The sequence below is a fragment of the Salmo salar genome, chromosome ssa29 (genome assembly GCF_905237065.1).
Source record: "Salmo salar chromosome ssa29, Ssal_v3.1, whole genome shotgun sequence".
In the NCBI taxonomy this organism is placed as follows: Eukaryota; Metazoa; Chordata; class Actinopteri; order Salmoniformes; family Salmonidae; genus Salmo; species Salmo salar.
In genome coordinates this window covers 23,808,540-23,828,494 of record NC_059470.1, presented here as the reverse complement: position 1 = coordinate 23,828,494, position 19,955 = coordinate 23,808,540, and the positions used below count along the sequence as shown (strand labels likewise).

The following is a 19,955-nucleotide window of genomic DNA, read 5'->3' as shown; positions in this document are numbered from 1 at the left end:
TGTATCAGATTGAAAGTATATGGCTGCTCGGTGTGTGGGTGTTGTCAAACGATGCTGTCTTTTATTGGTATTTTCAACCCCTGTTGGTACGTAGGTAGAGCTTGTTTTTGGGGCAGTGTTTCCCTACCACCCCCCACCCATTTTTAAAAATACTTATTTTGGTTTCAGTTTTGGGAATAAGCGGTACAGAGAGCAGGGTCATGTATGAAACGTTTTGCAACAAAACAACAATGCACGTTTCTTGTTGGACAAGTCACTCTCCTTTTCAGTCCATTGTCTTCCGTTTTGGTGCCTAATGAACACTACCCATTGCTTATCCTGTGTCTTTCCTATGTGTCCCCTGCAGTGAAAAGCTGTGTGCCTTCTGCTACTGTGGCGAGAGGAGTTTCCTGGGCCAGGGCGACCTGATGGTGTTTGGCCCCACGCCGGGTTACGTGCCGCTGCACATCCGCAACCGACGAGGCAGCTCGGAAAAGGACGATGACTACCACGAAGATGACTTCCAAGACGACCACCACGACACCAAGAGCCCAGGGCAGCGCAATGGCAGGAGGGGCCTTAAAAAGTAAGTTGGCTCAAACATTGGCGTACCGTAGTTGTTGGGTAACGCAAAAAGTTGTTGGGTTGGCTTACAATGGCCGTTCATCTTGCAGTGGCTATTCACACTGCTGATTTTGCTGTGATGGTGGTGTTTATGATGGCTTGACTTGGCAATGTCGATTCTCTTAGTGGTATTAATTTTCTTGAATCCATTTTGAGTCTCTCAAATTCCCGTTCCCCAGCTTTGCCCCAAGAGTTGCACGTTTTCTGGGAGAAAGTGTTAGCTAAGTACATCATACTAGTCTAGGGTGTCATTGGGACCTAGACATGTCTTCATTTTAAACTGGGAGGGAAGCAGAAATGTCTTCTCGACTCACTGGAAATGTAATGACCGTTTCAAGGCTACACTTTGATATCACTATTGCCATTGATTTGGTTGGAGAGTAAATGACAGCTGAAATTGCACCAGGGAAGTTGTCTACTTTACTTCAGAATTGTGTGGGTGTACACGCTGCCAAGGAGGTACACGCTGCCAAGGAGGTAACAGAACAGGCATAGAATTTTCCATACAGACTTGTCAGTGTTAGTTCATTAAAGTGGTTGTTTTTTATATGCCACATGGAGGTGTTGATGGTTACATCATAATTATATGGTACAGGCATTACTTTGGTGGAGGCGGTGGAGGCATTACTTAGGTGGAGGCGGTGGAGGCATTACTTAGGTGGAGGCGGTGGAGGCATTACTTAGGTGGAGGCGGTGGAGGCATTACTTAGGTGGAGGCGGTGGAGGCATTACTTAGGTGGAGGCGGTGGAGGCATTACTTAGGTGGAGGCGGTGGAGGCATTACTTAGGTGGAGGCGGTGGAGGCATTACTTAGGTGGAGGCGGTGGAGGCATTACTTAGGTGGAGGCGGTGGAGGCATTACTTAGGTGGAGGCGGTGGAGGCATTACTTAGGTGGAGGCGGTGGAGGCATTACTTAGGTGGAGGCGGTGGAGGCATTACTTAGGTGGAGGCGGTGGAGGCATTACTTAGGTGGAGGCGGTGGAGGCATTACTTAGGTGGAGGCGGTGGAGGCATTACTTAGGTGGAGGCGGTGGAGGCATTACTTAGGTGGAGGCGGTGGAGGCATTACTTAGGTGGAGGCGGTGGAGGCATTACTTAGGTGGAGGCGGTGGAGGCATTACTTAGGTGGAGGCGGTGGAGGCATTACTTAGGTGGAGGCGGTGGAGGCATTACTTAGGTGGAGGCGGTGGAGGCATTACTTAGGTGGAGGCGGTGGAGGCATTACTTAGGTGGAGGCGGTGGAGGCATTACTTAGGTGGAGGCATTACTTAGGTGGAGGCATTACTTAGGTGGAGGCATTACTTAGGTGGAGGCATTACTTAGGTGGAGGCGGTGGAGGCATTACTTAGGTTGAGGCGGTGGAGGCATTACTTAGGTGGAGGCGGTGGAGGCATTACTTAGGTGGAGGCGGTGGAGGCATTACTTAGGTGGAGGCGGTGGAGGCGGTGGAGGCATTACTTAGGTGGAGGCATTACTTAGGTGGAGGCATTACTTAGTGGAGGCATTACTTAGTGGAGGCATTACTTAGGTGGAGGCATTACTTAGGTGGAGGCATTACTTAGTGGAGGCATTACTTAGGTGGAGGCATTACTTAGGTGGAGGCGGTGGAGGCGTTACTTAGGTGGAGGCGTTACTTAGGTGGAGGCGTTACTTAGGTGGAGGCGGTGGAGGCGTTACTTAGGCGGTGGAGGCGTTACTTAGGTGGAGGCGGTGGAGGCGTTACTTAGGTGGAGGCGGTGGAGGCGTTACTGCGGTGGAGGCGTTACTTAGGTGGAGGCGGTGGAGGCGTTACTTCGGTGGAGGCGTTACTTAGGTGGAGGCGGTGGAGGCGTTATTTCGGTGGAGGCGTTACTTAGGTGGAGGCGGTGGAGGCGTTACTTAGGTGGAGGCGGTGGAGGCGTTACTTAGGTGGAGGCGGTGGAGGCGTTACTTAGGTGGAGGCGTTACTTAGGTGGAGGCGTTACTTAGGTGGAGGCGGTGGAGGCGTTACTTAGGTGGAGGCGGTGGAGGCGTTACTTAGGTGGAGGCGGTGGAGGCGTTACTTAGGTGGAGGCGGTGGAGGCGTTACTTCGGTGGAGGCGTTACTTAGGTGGAGGCGGTGAGGCGTTACTTAGGTGGAGGCGTTACTTAGGTGGAGGCGTTACTTAGGTGGAGGCGTTACTTAGGTGGAGGCGTTACTTAGGTGGAGGCGTTACTTAGGTGGAGGCGTTACTTAGGTGGAGGCATTACTTAGGTGGAGGCGGTGGAGGCATTACTTAGGTGGAGGCATTACTTAGGTGGAGGCGGCCACCTTGTTTTATTGTGACCATGTGTTCACACGTAAACATGCCTACTGTACCTGTTGCTGATCGAATATGTGGCTTGGAAATGGTAAATAAATGTGTAAGCATTTTTGTTATGTTTATAGACTGTAGACTTCTCCCAGACTCACACCAGAGAAGCCAAAGAACCTAACGAAGTGAAGTAATTACTCTGAAATATTGTGTAGGGTTATATTTGTTAGTCCCTCAATGTTTGTCCGTTTCCTTCTGTTTGGTGCCTGTCTGAACTTCTCTAATTGGAAATGCAAATTTTCCCCTTTACATTGCAAAACCTTTTGCTACGGTGTATTCTAATGAATTCGACCCATGGCTTTGCCTCTAACTGGCTGGAAACAGATTAACTCCTGTGTCCAAGTTTCTCCATCAAACTAAATTGGTGTTCTCCCCCATTGTGCATTGTTTGAGGCATGTAGGTAGAGAGGGAAAGAGACGGAGAAAGATGGATGGAGTACCGTGACCCAAATAAGTGAACGCATGCTAATGAACCCAGGCGCTCCATTTCAATTTGGGTCAATTATTGTGGTGCCGAAATGGCCTCAGTGATTAGTTACTTGGAGGGGTGGAAGGGACTGAGGGGTGGATGGGGTGGAGGATAAAAATCCATGAAGGAAGAGAGAATTTTACTGGCAGGCCCTACTAGCTTCTCCAGCCCTGCTCTCTCTGCTCTCTATTTTCTCTCGCTCTCTCTCCCTGTCACTCTTCTCTCTCTTTCTTGCTGTCACTATTTATTTCCCTTGCTTGTTTTTGCGCTCTCTTTCTCTCCGCTCTCTCCTCTCTTCTCTCTCTCGTCATTTTCAGCTTCACGTGATCCACTGTTGACAAAGACCTCCCGTCAGAAGACACCCAATCGAGTGTCTCCTCCTTACATCCCCGAGGGGCCGGTGATGTAATGCTCTCACCCAGGAAGGTTCCTGACAGGGGGACAACGCGGCCCAAATGCATTGTTTCGTTGGAGCCCCATGATTGGTCAGTCAGTCCAGGGCTGGCGCCGTGCCAGTTCTAGACAGGGAGCTGAAGAATGAAAACAATAACAAGCGTGCGTGAGAGAAGTGTTAAGGTGGACTGTGTGAGAGAAGTGTTAAGGTGGACTGTGTGAGAGAAGTGTTAAGGTGGACTGTGTGAGAGAAGTGTTAAGGTGGACTGTGTGAGAGAAGTGTTAAGGTGGACTGTGTGAGAGAAGTGTTAACCTCTATGGGCTAGGTGGGACGCTAGCGTGCCACCCGTGGTGCACTCCATCAACAGCAGGTGCATTTCAAGAGCGGCAAATTTGAATCCAAATAAATGTCAAAATTCAAATTTTTCAAACATACAACTATTTTACACCCTTTGAAAGATAAACATCTCCTTAATCTAACCACGTTTTACGATTTCAAAAAGGTTTTACGGCGAAAGCATAAATTTAGAGTATGTTAGGACAGTACATTTACAAGAGTTGTGTGTAATGTTTTGTCAAGTCAAAGACAGGGTCACCAAAACCATAAAACCAGCTAAAATGATGCACTAACCTTTTACAATCTCCATCAGATGACACTCCTAGGACATTATGTTAGACAATGCATGCATTTTTAGTTCTATCAAGTTCATATTTATATCCAAAAACAGCGTTTTACTATGGCATTGATGTTGAGGAAATCGTTTCCCTCCAATAACCGGCAGTCAAGTCAGCGTCACAAATGAAATAATTAAAATTAGAAAACATTGGTAAAATATTATATTGTCATTTAAAGAATTATAGATTTACATCTCTTGAACGCAATCAACTTGCCAGATTTAAAAATAACCTTACTGGGAAATCACACTTTGCAATAATCTGAGCACTGCGCCCAGAAAAATACGCGTTGCGATACAGACTAGACGTCATGTTGGGGAGATCTAAAATCGAAAATACTATGTAAATAATCCATTACCTTTGATTCTCTTCATCAGATGTCACTTCCAGGTATCACAGGTCCATAACGAATGTAGTTCAGTTCAAAAAAGCTCATCATTTATGTCCAAAAATCTCCGTCTTGTTAGCACATGATCTAAGCCAGCCGGACTTCTCGTCATGAACGAGGGGAAAAAATATATTTCCGTTCGTTCAAACATGTCAAACGTTGTATAGCATAAATCATTAGGGCCTTTTTTAACCAGAACATGAATAATATTCAAGGTGGACGAATGCATACTCTTTTATAACGTATTGGAACGAGGGTACCCAACATGAACTCGCGCGCCAGGTGTCTAATGGGACATCATCGTTCCATGGCTCTTGTTAGGTCAGATCTCCCTCCAGAAGACTCAAAACACTTTGTAAAGGCTGGTGACATCTAGTGGAAGCAATAGGAAGTGCCAAAATATTCCTCAGCCCCTGTGTTTTTCAATGGGATAGGTTTAAAGTCAATACAACACATCAGGTATCCACTTCCTGTCAGAAAATGTCTCAGGGTTTTGCCTGCCAAATGAGTTCTGTTATACTCACAGACACCATTCAAACAGTTTTAGAAACTTTAGAGTGTTTTCTATCCATATATAATAAGTATATGCATATTCTAGTTACTGGGTAGGATTAGTAACCAGATTAAATCGGGTACATTTTTTTTATCCAGACGTGCAAATGCTGCCCCCTAGCCCTAACAGGTTAAGGTGGACTGTGTGAGAGAAGTGTTAAGGTGGACTGTGTGAGAGAAGTGTTAAGGTGGTCTGGGGACAGTTCACGGGAACTAGTGACCCCATTCTGTTTTGGCCTGAATAGCAACACAATGAATCACCGCTTTGGAGAGATCAGAGGAGACGGTAGAGAAAGTATCCTAACCGGACATGGATGAACTGTCACTCTCCCTGCATGTTGTATTGGCTGTTGATAAGATGAAAAGTTGTGTAAGGGGGTGCGTGACCTCATGACAGATTACGTGTGGATAACGCTCCCGAGTGGCGTAGCGGTCTAAGGCACTGCATCTCAGTGCAAGAGGCGTCACTTCCGTCCCTGGTTCGAATCCAGGCTGTATCACATCCGGACGTGATTGGGACTCCCATAGGGCGGCGCACAATTGGCCCAGCATCATCCAGGTTTGGCCGGGGTAGGCTGTCATTGTATTTAATAATTGGTTCTTAACTGACTTGACTAGTTAAATAAAGGTTAAAAAAATATATATATATATATATATATATATATATATATATATATATATATATATATATATATATATATATATATATATACTGCTCCAAAAAATAAAGGGAACACTTAAACAACACAATGTAACTCCAAGTCAATCACACTTCTGTGAAATCAAACTGTCCACTTAGGAAGCAACACTGATTGACAATACATTTCCAATGCTGTTGTGCAAATGGAATAGACAACAGGTGGAAATTATAGGCAATTAGCAAGACACCCCCAATAAAGGAGTGGTTCTGCAGGTGGGGACCACAGACCACTTCTCAGTTCCTATGCTTCCTGGCTGATGTTTTGGTCACTTTTGAATGCTGGCGGTGCTTTCACTCTAGTGGTAGCATGAGACGGAGTCTACAACCCACACAAGTGGCTCAGGTAGTGCAGCTCATCCAGGATGGCATATCAATGCGAGCTGTGGCAAGAAGGTTTGCTGTGTCTGTCAGCGTAGTGTCCAGAGCATGGAGGCGCTACCAGGAGACAGGCCAGTACATCAGGAGACGTGGAGGAGGCCGTAGGAGGGCAACAACCCAGCAGCAGGACCGCTACCTCCGCCTTTGTGGAAGGAGGAGCAGGAGGAGCACTGCCAGAGCCCTGCAAAATGTCCTCCAGCAGGCCACAAATGTGCATGTGTCTGCTCAAATGGTCAGAAACAGACTCCATGAGGGTGGTATGAGGGCCCGACGTCCACAGGTGGGGGTTGTGCTTACAGCCCAACACCGTGCAGGACGTTTGGCATTTGCCAGAGAACACCAAGATTGGCAAATTCGCCACTGGCGCCCTGTGCTCTTCACAGATGAAAGCAGGTTCACACTGAGCACGTGACAGACGTGAGTCTGGAGACGCCGTGGAGAACGTTCTGCTGCCTGCAACATCCTCCAGCATGACCGGTTTGGCGGTGGGTCAGTCATTGTGTGGGGTGGCATTTCTTTGGGGGGCCGCACAGCCCTCCATGTGCTCGCCAGAGGTAGCCTGACTGCCATTAGGTACCGAGATGAGATCCTCAGACCCCTTGTGAGACCATATGCTGGTGCGGTTGGCCCTGGGTTCCTCCTAATGCAAGACAATGCTAGACCTCATGTGGCTGGAGTGTGTCAGCAGTTCCTGCAAGAGGAAGGCATTGATGTTATGGACTGGCCCGCCCGTATCCCAGACCTGAATCCAATTGAGCACATCTGGGACATCATGTCTCGCTCCATCCACCAACGCCACGTTGCACCACAGACTGTCCAGGAGTTGGCGGATGCTTTAGTCCAGGTCTGGGAGGAGATCCCTCAGGAGACCCTCCGCCACCTCATCAGGAGCATGCCCAGGCGTTGTAGGGAGGTCATACAGGCACGTGGAGGCCACACACACTACTGAGCCTCATTTTGACTTGTTTTAAGGACATTATGTCAAAGTTGGATCAGCCTGTAGTGTGGTTTTCCACTTTAATTTTGAGTGTGACTCCAAATCCAGACCTCCATGGGTTGATAAATTGGATTTCCATTGATTATTTTTGTTTTTTTTGTCAGCACATTCAACTATGTAAAGAAAAAAGTATTTAATAACATTATTTCTTTCATTCAGATCTAGGATGTGTTGTTTAAGTGTTCCCTTTATTTTTTTGAGCAGTATATATATATTGTGTTTGTCCTTCTTTCCCTCTGTGTGTAGGTATGCATGCATACTTTGGTTCGTGCATCGGTCCGTCTCATTCTCTATTTTCTAATTCCCTGTGTGTTGAATGTGTGTGTAGTTGCTAATTAGGGTCTCATTAAGGTGATCTAATTGAAAGTAACTTTGACTGACAGGCCCAAAGTAATCACAGGCCTAATGAAACACTACTCTGTCTAATGAGAGGCATCTGTCCAAGGGAGAGAGAGTAAGACCACAGTCTATTTCCACACAGAGCCAGCACGTTCATCAACCACCAAGGTGAGAGATGGGCTTGGTTTAGTTAAGACAGAAAAATTGGGGTTGCGTTCACTACGCATGAAAAGGAATGAAATGTGTAGAAAAAACGTTCCTTTTTATTGTCCGTTGCGCAACGTTTTGAAACGTTTTCCTACGGTGTGCCCTGATGAATATGACTCGGCTTCATTTTAAAATACCTCATGGATACTCAATGGTTGGATTCTTTAGCGAACATTTTGGCCTTGAGTTTTTTTGATTGAACACTTGGATTCTTTATGGTAAATGAACACATGGAAAAGCTGTTGATATCACACAAATAAGCTGCATATATGTCATTCACATCAATCCCTCTCCAAAAAGCATACTCATTTCCAATGGAATTATGTATGGTTGTGAAAATAGAAGGCCAATGTTTGGGGCCAAAATATCTGCATATGATCAAATTGTCTACAAGATGTGTCCAATACCTCCAGAAGGTTATTTATCTCTTTAAAGCAGCAGCGTTTTCATGCCGAACATACCATTTATGTACGGAATGTGCTCAGACAAAGAGGTACGAGCCACAGCTGAGCAAAATGAGAGCGAACACGAGAGGGAGAGAAAGTGGAGGAAAAGGGATAGGAGATTGCATATTAGGCTTTTTGGCTCGGGCCTACGAGTCCAACCCTCATTGCATCCTTCACCACCAAATCCTCCATTTGGAATGCTTTCCCTTTAAGGCACAATCTGTAATTCGTTTTTGAGCCCAACGGCAGCCCTGCATCTCGGTTTGCTATAAAGCTGAGGGATGGGTCTAGTAGGGCAGTGTTCCCCAATGACGGTCCTCCAGTCCCCCCACCAGCACACGCTTTTGTCGTAGCCCCAGACAAAAACACCTGATTCAACTTGTCAAGGGCTTGATGATTAGTTGACAAGTAGAATCAGGTGTGCTTGTCCGGAGGCCACAACAACAATATTTACTTGAGGACTGGAGTTGGGGTGAACACTGTAGTAAGGAAATGTCACCACTCTTAAATTCATAGATGGCGCTTTTGATGTATAGTTTGGTTGCATGTCAGAGCCACAGCCCATCAGTTTTTGATCGTCGTCCATCCTCCTCTCATCCCCCCCATCCACAGCCTATAGTAACTTTAATGGGAGTGTGTTCATTAGGCATCAAATGGAAGAAAATTCACTGAAACCCCAATCTACATTTTCTGTTGCATAGTGTTTAAAAATGTTTTCCGTTGCACGCCCTAATCAACACAACCGTATAATATAGTTATTTTTATTAAGGCTTATACAGATGTTGTGGCAGGGGGAGTATACAGTAGCCTTTCATCCCCAGTACCCTACTGCTTCCTGGAGCTGAGAAAAGAGCTTACTCCAGACTGCCATTCCCCAAATCCTGGAATAGGCTTTATCCGGTGGGGATGAGAGAGGGAGAGATTGTGTTTCAGGCTGGCTTGTGTGCGTGTGTGTGGGCTCGAACAGCCAGTTCTTGTGCATTAGCCAAAGGGCAACTTCTACCCTGACGCTTTCTTACCGAGGGAGAGAATGGTGGGGATTTACAATGTCAATGAGCACGACTTGTCCTTGATACAGTGTCATAGCACTGCCAGAATTAATGATCAATGGAGCTGAAAGTAATGCAATTATCATTGTCCATAAAATCAGTTAAAACAGATGTTAATGTCCCATCCCCTATCCCAACCAGCCACAGATATCAAGCCAGATTTAAGACTAGGGATACATTTTTTTCCAAAAATTCTACCAAGTTTCAATCCCGGGGGGTGGTGAAAATTTATCCCGAGAGTCCCGGGAAATAAGGCAAAAATCTGAAGTTCTTATTTAAGTGTTTAAAATCAAGATAGGGTCACTATTTTAGGGTTTTCCCAAAGTAAGATTGTCGCTGTGCCACATTGCGGTTTTGGCTGCGCCACTTTGTAAAGATTTCACAGCAAGTGAAACTGATATAGTTAGTAATGATAGAGTAACTTTGATCGCCAATGACATTGTTATGAATTGCAAAACAGACCGTTCATAAATTCTAAGCGTTATCATGCTCCTCAAATAAATCTGAGCATTTCAGCAGTAGGCAAGTGTCAAGGTACACTATATATAGATAGATAGATCACATCACACACACACACGCAAAATTATGTGGACACCCCTTCAAATTAGTGGATTCGGCTATTTCAGCCACACCCGTTGCTGTCCGATGTATAAAATCGAGCACACAGCCATGCGATCTCCATAGACAAACATTGACAGTAGAATGGCCTTAACTGAAGAGCTAAGTTGCACAGGGTGTGGTTCAGACACAGGGCCCCAAGCTTAATGATGAGCTTAGAGGGTACTATGGTGTTGAATACTGAGCTGTAGTCAATGAACAGCATTCTTACATAGGTATTCCTCTTGTCCAGATGGGATAGGGCAGTGTGCAGTGCGATGGCGATTGCATCGTCTGTGGATCTATTGGGGCGGTAAGCAAATTGAAGTGGGTCTAGGGTGTCTGATAAGGTAGAGGTGATATGATCCTTAACTAGCCTCTCAAAGCACTTCATGATGACAGAAGTGATTGCTACGGGGTGATAGTCATTAAGTTTAGTTACCTTTCGCCTTCTTGGGTACAGGAAAAATGGTGGATGTCGTGAAGCAAGTGGGGACAGCAGACTGGGATAGGGAGAGATTGAATATGTCCGTAAACGCTCCAGCCAGCTGGTCTGCGCATGCTCTGAGGATGTGGCTTGGGATGGCGTCTGGGCTGGCAGCCGTGCAAGGGTTAACACGCTGAAATGTCTTACTCACGTTGGCCACGGAGGAGAGCCCACAGTCCTTGGTGCCAGTGTGTTAACCTCAAAGTGGGCAAAGAAGGTGTTTTAGCTTGTCCGGAAGCAAGACGTCGGTGTCCGCGGCGTGGCTGGTTTTCCCTTTGTAGTCCTTGATTGTCTGTAGACCCTGCCACATACACTACCGTTCAAAAGTTTGGGGTCACTTAGAAATGTCCTTGTTTTTGAAAGAAAAGCCCCCAAAAAAATGTCCATTTAAAATAACATAAAATTGATCAGAAATACAGTGTAGACATTGTTAATGTTGTACATGACTTTTGTAAGAAGCAATAAAACTGGCCTCCTTTAGACTAGTTAAGTATCTGGAGCATCAGCATTTGTGGGTTCGATTACAGGCTCAAAATGCCCAGAAAAAAATAACATTCTTCTGAAACTCGTCAGTCTATTCTTGTTCTAAGAAATGAAGGCTATTCCATGCGAGAAATTGCCAAGGAACTGAAGATCTCTTCACTGTTGACGTTGAAACTGGTGTTTTGCGGGTACTGTTTAATACAGCTGCCAGTTGAGGACTTGTGAGGTGTCTGTTTCTCAAACTAGACACTAATGTACTTGTCCTCTTGCTCAGATGTGCACCGGGGCCTCCCACTCCTCTTTCTATTCTGGTTAGAGCCAGTTTGCGCTGTTCTGTGAAGGGAGTCGTACACAGCGTTGTACGAAATCTTCAGTTTCTTGACAATTTCTCGCATGGAGTAGCCTTCATTTCTCAGAACAAGAATAGACTGACGAGTTTCTTTGTTTCTGGCCATTTTGAGCCTGTAATCGAACCCATAAATGCTGATGCTCCAGATACTCAACTAGTCTAAAGAAGGCCAGTTTTATTGCTACTTTAATCAGCACAACAGTTTTCAGCTGTGCTAACATAATTGCAAAAGGGTTTTCTAATGATCAATTAGGCTTTTAAAATGATAAACTAGGATTAGCTAACACAACGTGCCATTGGAACACGGTAGTGATGGTTGCTGATAATTGGGCCTCTGTACGCCTATGTAGATATTCCATAAAAAATCAGCCGTTTCCAGCTACAATAGTCATTTACAACATTAACAAAGTCTACGCTGTATTTCTGATCAATTTGATGATATTTTAATGGACCAATTTTTTATTTTCTTTCAAAAACAAGGACATTTCTAAGTTACCCCAAACTGTTGAACGGTAGTGTACATCTGGTGTCTAAGCCGTTCAATTTTGGTCGGAAGTAGGACATGCTACTACGCGAGCGGTGAGCAAAATCCACTTATATGACATGCTAGCAAAATGTTCTAATCAGCTAATATTTGATCAATGTTCCCTCTACTTTATTTTGGCGCTGAGCAAATTTCAGGTCTGCTGAGCACAAACTTGAACGTTGTGAAGATTCTGTGCAACTTCCAGAGCGTGTTTACTGTGAACACTGAGCCTGTACCCGCTTTAAGTTACAATTGTAACAGTGCCAAGTAAGCTACTGTGGCAATTTCATCATAATGTAGGCCTACCAGAGTGGCCTACCATCAAAAATAATAGAGAAAATGCATTGACATGAAAATAGTGGTTCTGTCATTCAGCCTACAGTAGCAGCCATTTTGTGGTGTTCAATGTAGGCCTACATTCCATGAGACTTTTGAAAAAAACATGCAGGGGTTGATATTAACCTGTTTATCCATTTGTTAGACAAGTAGGTGTCTGAATGTTTTTGCGTTTGATGCAGGAAACCACTTTACAAAATAAAATGCGTTATTTTTCCCATACCATGATTATAGAGAATCACACAAATCATGCTACCCTCTGCCTATTGGCTACTTTGCTTATTCAAACTTGTCTGAAAATACAACACTGCTCCTTTAAGACAAACAAAAGCTCTTTATCTGACTCACTTTTCAAAGAGGTCTAGAATTGTACACGTTTTGTGTTCTTGTAAGAAGCAATCACTCCCCCCTATTGCTGACTACAAAGTATCTATAACTGGGCTAATAACTTAACTAGCAAAGGATATGAACAAAATGTGCATACGTGGCTACATGCAGCTCTTACTTTTATCTCAAAACAAGCGCATCCTCTCACGACCGCAGTCCAGTTCAAAGTAAATGGCACAGATATGTATATAGCAATGGTCTGTTTGCATTTAGGCTTACTGCAGCTCTAATTGTTTATGTCACACAGGTCTGTGTATTGTATGGGCTGAGTCGTGCGCAATAGATTCCTACTACGATGCATTCGGCCTTAAACAAAATCTCTTGCATATTTCATTTTGTTTCAGTATTTTTCATTGAAAGTGGCTAATTGATCCGATCACAATTGCCACAGTAAAGTGAATCGTTGATAGTGTTAACTAACAGGGAAAACAACAGAAAGTTGAGTGAAATCAATGTAGTCTACTGTTTTCTAGAAGTCTTGCTTTTCGGTTAGTGTCAATTATGCGTGTGCTTTGAATTTATGGCGACTTTGTGTGACGTAAATACGCTAGGCTAAAGGTTTCCATGCGTCAACCTGTTTGGCAAAAATAAAATGGCAAATATTTAAATTTGCTGCTGCACGACATTGGGGGAAATGTTAATTTTAAAAAAATCGGGAAATGTGTGGCATTGTCATGGGACGATCCCGGTTACCCGGGTTTTAATCCCTACTATGGACTGCCACAAAGCTATCCCCATAAACTGGATACAAGGCTCTCTCGTGGTTCTTTTTCTATTAGCCAGTTTTGTTCTTTGGTGCCATACCTGATGTTTAGTAGTGTTAGTGTAGGTCCTTTGTCTGTCCTTTTCATACATTTATGCTGTTACATTTCGCTTTGACTGCTATGTGGGTGAAAAATAAACTTGATCTTGAACGTGACCTGTCACCCCCCCCCCCTCCCCAGGGTCAGCTCTCCGGACAGTGGTCTCCACTCCTCCTCGGCACCCGGCAGCACGGACCCCTTCAGCGAGGAACTGGCCCCTAAGTTCTGGGACGAGCTGGGTCAGATCGGCCTCCCCGATGACATCAATGTCCAGTCCCTGTTTGACCCCACAGGCCAGTGCTGTGCCCACCTGCATTGTGCCGCCTGGTCTGAGGGGGTGTGTTGCGGCGAGGCCCAGGATTCACTGCTCTACGTGGACAAAGCCATAGACTCAGGGAGCACAGAGGTGAGATGGAACAGACAATCCATTGGGGTGTGGGTGTTAGGATTCAACCATGTGTGTGTGAGTGCACATGGCTCCGATCTCTTTTAACAAGTGACCAGCAAATCACCAACGGGTTTCTTTGCGTGCTCAGTTTTTTTGTACATTAGCAACAACTGGAGAACAACCAATATGTATTTTTTTTTGGGGGGGGGGGGTCAAGAAGGCCAATGGCCGATTTTATTATAGGTCAACATCATTCAATTTGAAAATGTGATTTTTTATTATTTTTTTTACCAGAGACAGCCATGTATGCATGAATGTTTTAATCAAACAATAATTCACTTTGCTTTTACCAATCTAACTGTATAACAACATAATGGTCATTTTATTTGCATGGTAAATCTCTTGATAAACTTGGTAAATTGAGATAGAATAGGCCTACAATACATGTTGCTACATATTCAATAGCAGTGTGTAGCATGCATTGAGTTATTGAGCTTGTTTTGGCTGGTCAGTGGTGTCTGATGCTACAGATGACAAAAAATCTGTTTGCCTTCTATTTGGGACTTACCTACTGATCAAAAACATTTGCATGAAGCATCACTCCGGCATAGATCCAAGATGGCGTAGCAGTCGAATGTGTTTTTTTTGTCTTGTCCTGTGCCGTGTATTTATCGTTTTCTTCGTATATATTTTAATCTCACTTTCCATCTATGGACGGAATATACTCTCCTGCAACCCGCCTCACCCAATGTGGTACTGATCTGCTGTCTTTATACTTAAGAACTGGGAACCCCCATCAGAAGCTAGCCAGTTAACTAGCTACTAGCTAGTAGTCAGTTAGCCGCTGCTAGTGGTCCTCACCATTAACTCGGACATCAGCCAGCCTCAGCCCAGTCAATTCCTGCCAGTCTGCACAGCGCGATATCTACCCAGAGCATATCGGACTGCTTTTTCTCTACCACATCTCTGGATTCCTACCGCAAGCTCTAAACCTTTACACCGGATCATCGCAGCTAGCTAGCTTCTATCCGAGTGGCTACTCCTGGCTAACGTCTCTGTCCCGAAGCAAGCACCAGTTAGCCTGGAGCTAGCTTCGAGCTAGGCCCATCTCCCGGCTCACCGAAGAGGTCTATCGGCCAATTCTTGGGCTACAATATCTCTTTTGCCAATTGGCCTGGACCCTTTACTGCCGACACGGAACCCACCGATCCGTCACGACGGGTCTGCTGACGTAACCATCCGAGGTGGTTTCAACAGGCTCTTCCATTGCGACATCCCCTGAGGCCCATCTGCTAGCCCCGGCCCGCTAGCTGTCTGAATCGCCGTGTCTCCAGCTAGCCTAGTGTAGTAGCGACTACTGAATTGGCTCCCTGACTCATCTATTGCTACTCTCTGGACTCTATGATCACTCGGCTACACATGCCTCTCCCTAATGTCAATATGCCTTGTCTATTGCTGTTTTGGTTAGTGATTGTCTTATTTCACTGTAGAGCCCTTAGCCCTGCCCAATATGCCTTAGACAGCCCTTTTGTTCCTCCCCCCATACATGCGATGACCTCACCTGGCTTAACTGGTGCCTCTAGAGACAAAACCTCTCTCATCTTCACTCAATGCCTAGGTTTACCTCCACTGTACTCACATCCTACCATACCCTTGTCTGTACATTATGCCTTGAATATATTTTTCCGCGCCCAGAAATCTGCTCCTTTTACTCTCTGTCCCGAATGGACTAGACGACTAGTTGTTATAGCCTTTAGCTGTAACCTTATCCTACTCCTCCTATGTTCCTCTGGTGATGTAGAGGCCAACCCAGGCCCTGCAGCCCCCAGCACCACTCCCATTCCCCAGGAGCACTCATTTGATGACTTCTGTAACCGTAATAGCCTTGGTTTCATGCATGTTAACATTAGAAGCCTCCTCCCTAAGTTTGTTTTATTCACTGCTTTAGCACACTCCGCCAACCCTGATGTCCTAGCCGTGTCTGAATCCTGGCTTAGGAAGGCCACCAAAAATTCGGACATTTCCATCCCTAACTATAACATATTCCAACAAGATAGAACTGCCAAAGGGGTTGGAGTTGGCCTGCAGAGTTCTGTCATACTATCCAGGTCTGTGCCCAAACAATTCGAGCTTCTACTCTTAAAAATCCACCTTTCCAGAAACAAGTCTCTGACCTTTGCCGCTTGTTATAGACCCCCTTCAGCCCCCAGTTGTGCCCAGGACACCATGTGAATTGATCGCCTCCCCATCTATTTTCAGAGTTTGTACTGTTAGTTGACCTAAACTGGGACATGTTTAACACCCCGGCCGTCCTACAATCTAAGCTAGATGCCCTTAATCTCACACAAATTATCAAGGAACCTACCAGGTACAACCCTAAATCCGTAACCAATGGCACCCTCATAGATATCATCCTGACCAACTTGCCCTCTAAATACACCTCTGCTGTCATCAATCAGGATCTCAGCGATCACTGCCTCATTGCCTGCGTGCGTAATGGGGCAGCGGTCAAATGACCATCCCTCATCACTGTCAAACGCTCCCTAAAACACTTCAGCGAACAGGCCTTTCTAATCAACCTGTCCTCATTCCGTCAGTAGAGGATGTCTGGTTGCTCTTTAAAAGTGCTTTCCTCACCATCTTAAATAAGCATGCCCCATTCAAAAAATGTAGAACTAAAAACAGATATAGCCCTTGGTTCACCCCAGACTTGACTGCCCTTGACGAGCACAAAAACATCCTGTGGCGTTGTGCATTAGCATCGAATAGCCCCCGCGATATGCAACTTTTCAGGGAAGTCAGGAATCAATATACGCAGTCAGTATGAAAGCTAAGGCTAGCCTTTTCAAACAGAAATTTGCATCCTGTAACACTAATTCCAAAAAGTGTTTGGAGACTGTAAAGTCCATGGAGAATAAGATCACCTCCTCCCACTGCACTGAGGCTAGGTAACACTGTCACCACCGATAAATCTACGCTATTCGGAAATTTCAATAAGCATTTTTCTACCGCTGGCCATGCTTTCCACCTGGCTACCCCTACCCTGGCCAACAGCTCAGCACCCCTTGCAGCAACTTGCCCAAGCCCCCCCCCCGCTTCTCCTTCACCCAAATCCAGACAGCTGATGTTCTGAAAGAGCTGTAAAATCTGGATCCCTACAAATCAACTGGGCTAGACAATCTGGACCCTCTCTTTCTAAAATTATCAGCCAAAATTGTTGCAACCCCTGTTACTAGCCTGTTCAACCTCTCTTTCATATTGTCTGAACCCCAAAGTTTGGAAAGCTGCCGCGGTCATACCCCTCTTCAAAGGGGGTGACACTCTAGACTCAAACTGTTATAGACCTATATCCATTCTGCCCTGCCTTTCTAAAGACAACAAACAGATCACCAACCATTTCGAATCCCACCGTACCTTCTCCACTATGCAATCTTGTTTCCGAGCTGGTCATGGGTGCACCTCAGCCACGCTCAAGGTCCTAAACGATATCATAACCTCCATCGATAAAAGACAGTACTGTGCAGCCGTATTCATTGACCTGGCCAAGGCTTTCGACTCTGTCAATCAACGCATTCTTATCGGCAGACTCAATAGCCTTGGCTTCTCAAATGACTGCCTCGCCTGGTTCACTAACTAGTAGTTGTGTGTAAAATTGGAGGGCCTGTTGTCTGGACCTCTGGCAGTATCTATGGGGGTGCCACAGGGTTCAATTCTCGGGCCGACACTTTTCTCTGTATATATCATTGATGTCGCTCTTGCTGCTGGTGATTTTCTGATCCACCTCTACGCAGATGACACCATTCTGTATACATCTGGCCCTTCTTTGGATACTGTGTTAACAAACCTCAAAACGAGCTTCAATGCCATACCACACTCCTTCCGTGGCCTCCAACTGCTTTTAAATGCTAGTGAAACTAAATGCAAGGTCTTAAACCGATTGCTGCCCCCGCCCGCCCGATGAGCATCACTTTTCTGGACGGTTCTGACTTAGAATATGTGGACAACTACAAATACCTTGGTGTCTGGTTAGACTGTAAACTCTCCTTCCAGACTCAAATTAAGCATCTCCAATCCAAAATTAAATCTAGAATTGGCTTCCTATTTCGCAACAAAGCCTCCTTCACTCATTCTGCCAAACACCCTCGTAAAACTGACTATCCTACCGATCCTTGACTTCAGCGACGTCATTTACAAAATAGCCTCCAACACTCTACTCAGCAAATTGTATGTAGTCTATCACAGTGCCGTCCGTTTTGTCATCAAAGCCCCATATACTACCCACCACTGCGACCTGTGTGCTCTCGTTGGCTGGCCCTCACTACATATTTGATGCCAAACCCACTGGCTCCAGGTCATCTATAAGTCTTACCTAGGGAAAGCTCCGCCTTATCGCAGCTCACTGGTCACCATAGCAACACCCACCCGTAGCATGCGCTCCAGCAGGTATATTTCACTGGTCATCCCCAAAGCCAACACTTACTTTGGCCGCCTTTCCTTCCAGTTCTCTGCTGTCAATGACTGGAACAAATTGCAAAAATCACTGAAGCTGGAGTCTTATGTCTCCCTCTCTAACTTTAAGCATCAGCTTTCAGAGCAGCTTACCGATCACTGTACCTGTACACAGCCAATCTGTAAATAGCTCACCCTACTACCTCATCCCCATGTTGTAATTTATCCTCTTGCTATTTTGCACCCCAGGATCTCAACTTGCATATCATCATCTGCACATCTATCACTCCAGTGTTAATGCTAAATTGTAATTATTTTGCCTCTATGGCCTATTTATTGCCTTACCTCCCCACTCTTCTACATTTGCGCACACTGTGCATAGATTTTTCTGTTGTGTTATTGACTGTACGTTTGTTTATGTGTAACTCTGTTTTGTTGTTTTTGTCGCACTGCTTTGCTCTATCTTGGCCAGATCGCAGTTGTAAATGAGAACTTGTTCTCAACTGGCCTACCTGGTTGAATAAAGGTGAAATAAAATAAAATGTCACACTGTATGGAAGGACATGCTATACTGTAGGAACTGCTATTACTTTGAGAATATAAAATAGCATATATTCAATGCAAAAAGGTCCAACGTAATGCCATGATTTGCGATCTGTCAAGAAATTGGCGGGTTGTAACTTGATCCTACTGCTACGATTGGCTAGTGTGAGGCTGTAACTCTGCTTCCTTTCACATCTATCTCCATCGTTCATATCACTTAGTGCTGTTTACTGCTACTATGAGAACTAGCTCAATGGCGATGATATTTGCTACCAAGCCATACATCTGCATAATATTTAAGAAGAGCTAGGGTATGAAAGAATATGAAATGATGATGCATGTTCTGTCTGAATTACTAAAATCTGCACATAGTTTGACAAGTGAGAATCCACACACATGCGTACTTTTATATAGCTTTCTTGTTCCATAAACGATTCTTAGGTAGCCAAACCTATTGACAACCATTATTTAGACATTTTAAAACATTTTCTCTTTTCCTTTTATTATGACAATCATCTTAACTATCGACTGTCAATTTACGGATACGATTGTGGCTGGTTAGATCAGCACACCAGCAAATAGCTAATGTTACAGCGCAAGTCAGATGGCTTGTTGCCAAAAATAGTGCATGATCAAAATGATAACCAGCTAATGTTAGCAAGCTACGTTGGCTGTTAGCTCCTATCTGATATCTTAGCACCATGTTTATCTAGCTAGCTTAGTAGATATGCTAGGTTAGCCTCTTTGTCTCAACAGCTGCCTCTACACTCCTTTGCAATTCCAGAAGTAGTCAGTCAAAACATTGACTGTAGGAGGACAATGCCATGGTAACAGAATTACGCAGAGACATATGAACTTAAATTAGGAATACTCATGAGTGGGATATCGAAGGTGCATGTAAACCGCTTATTCCGAATTCCGACCTTAAGCTACTACCCAGAATATGTGTGCATGTAAACGTGGTCAATGTTTCGGAGAAAACACCATTCAACTGACTACTGAAGTCAGCTTGCAGACGCCCGGCCTGCCACAAGGAGTCGCTAGAGCACGATGAGCCAAGGAAACCCCCCCCAGCTA

At 45.1% G+C, this 19,955-nt stretch overlaps 1 protein-coding gene across 1 annotated transcript in view; it reads left to right on the top strand.

Moving 5' to 3' along the window:
- The window catches only part of LOC106590429 (histone-lysine N-methyltransferase 2C), a 235,249-nt gene that overhangs the window by 49,355 nt on the left and 165,939 nt on the right, over positions 1-19,955 (top strand). The window contains exons 5-6 of the mRNA XM_014181457.2: positions 347-565; positions 13,640-13,904. Of these exons, the coding sequence (XP_014036932.2) occupies positions 347-565; positions 13,640-13,904 (484 nt within the window). The remainder of the gene's footprint in view (positions 1-346; positions 566-13,639; positions 13,905-19,955) is intronic.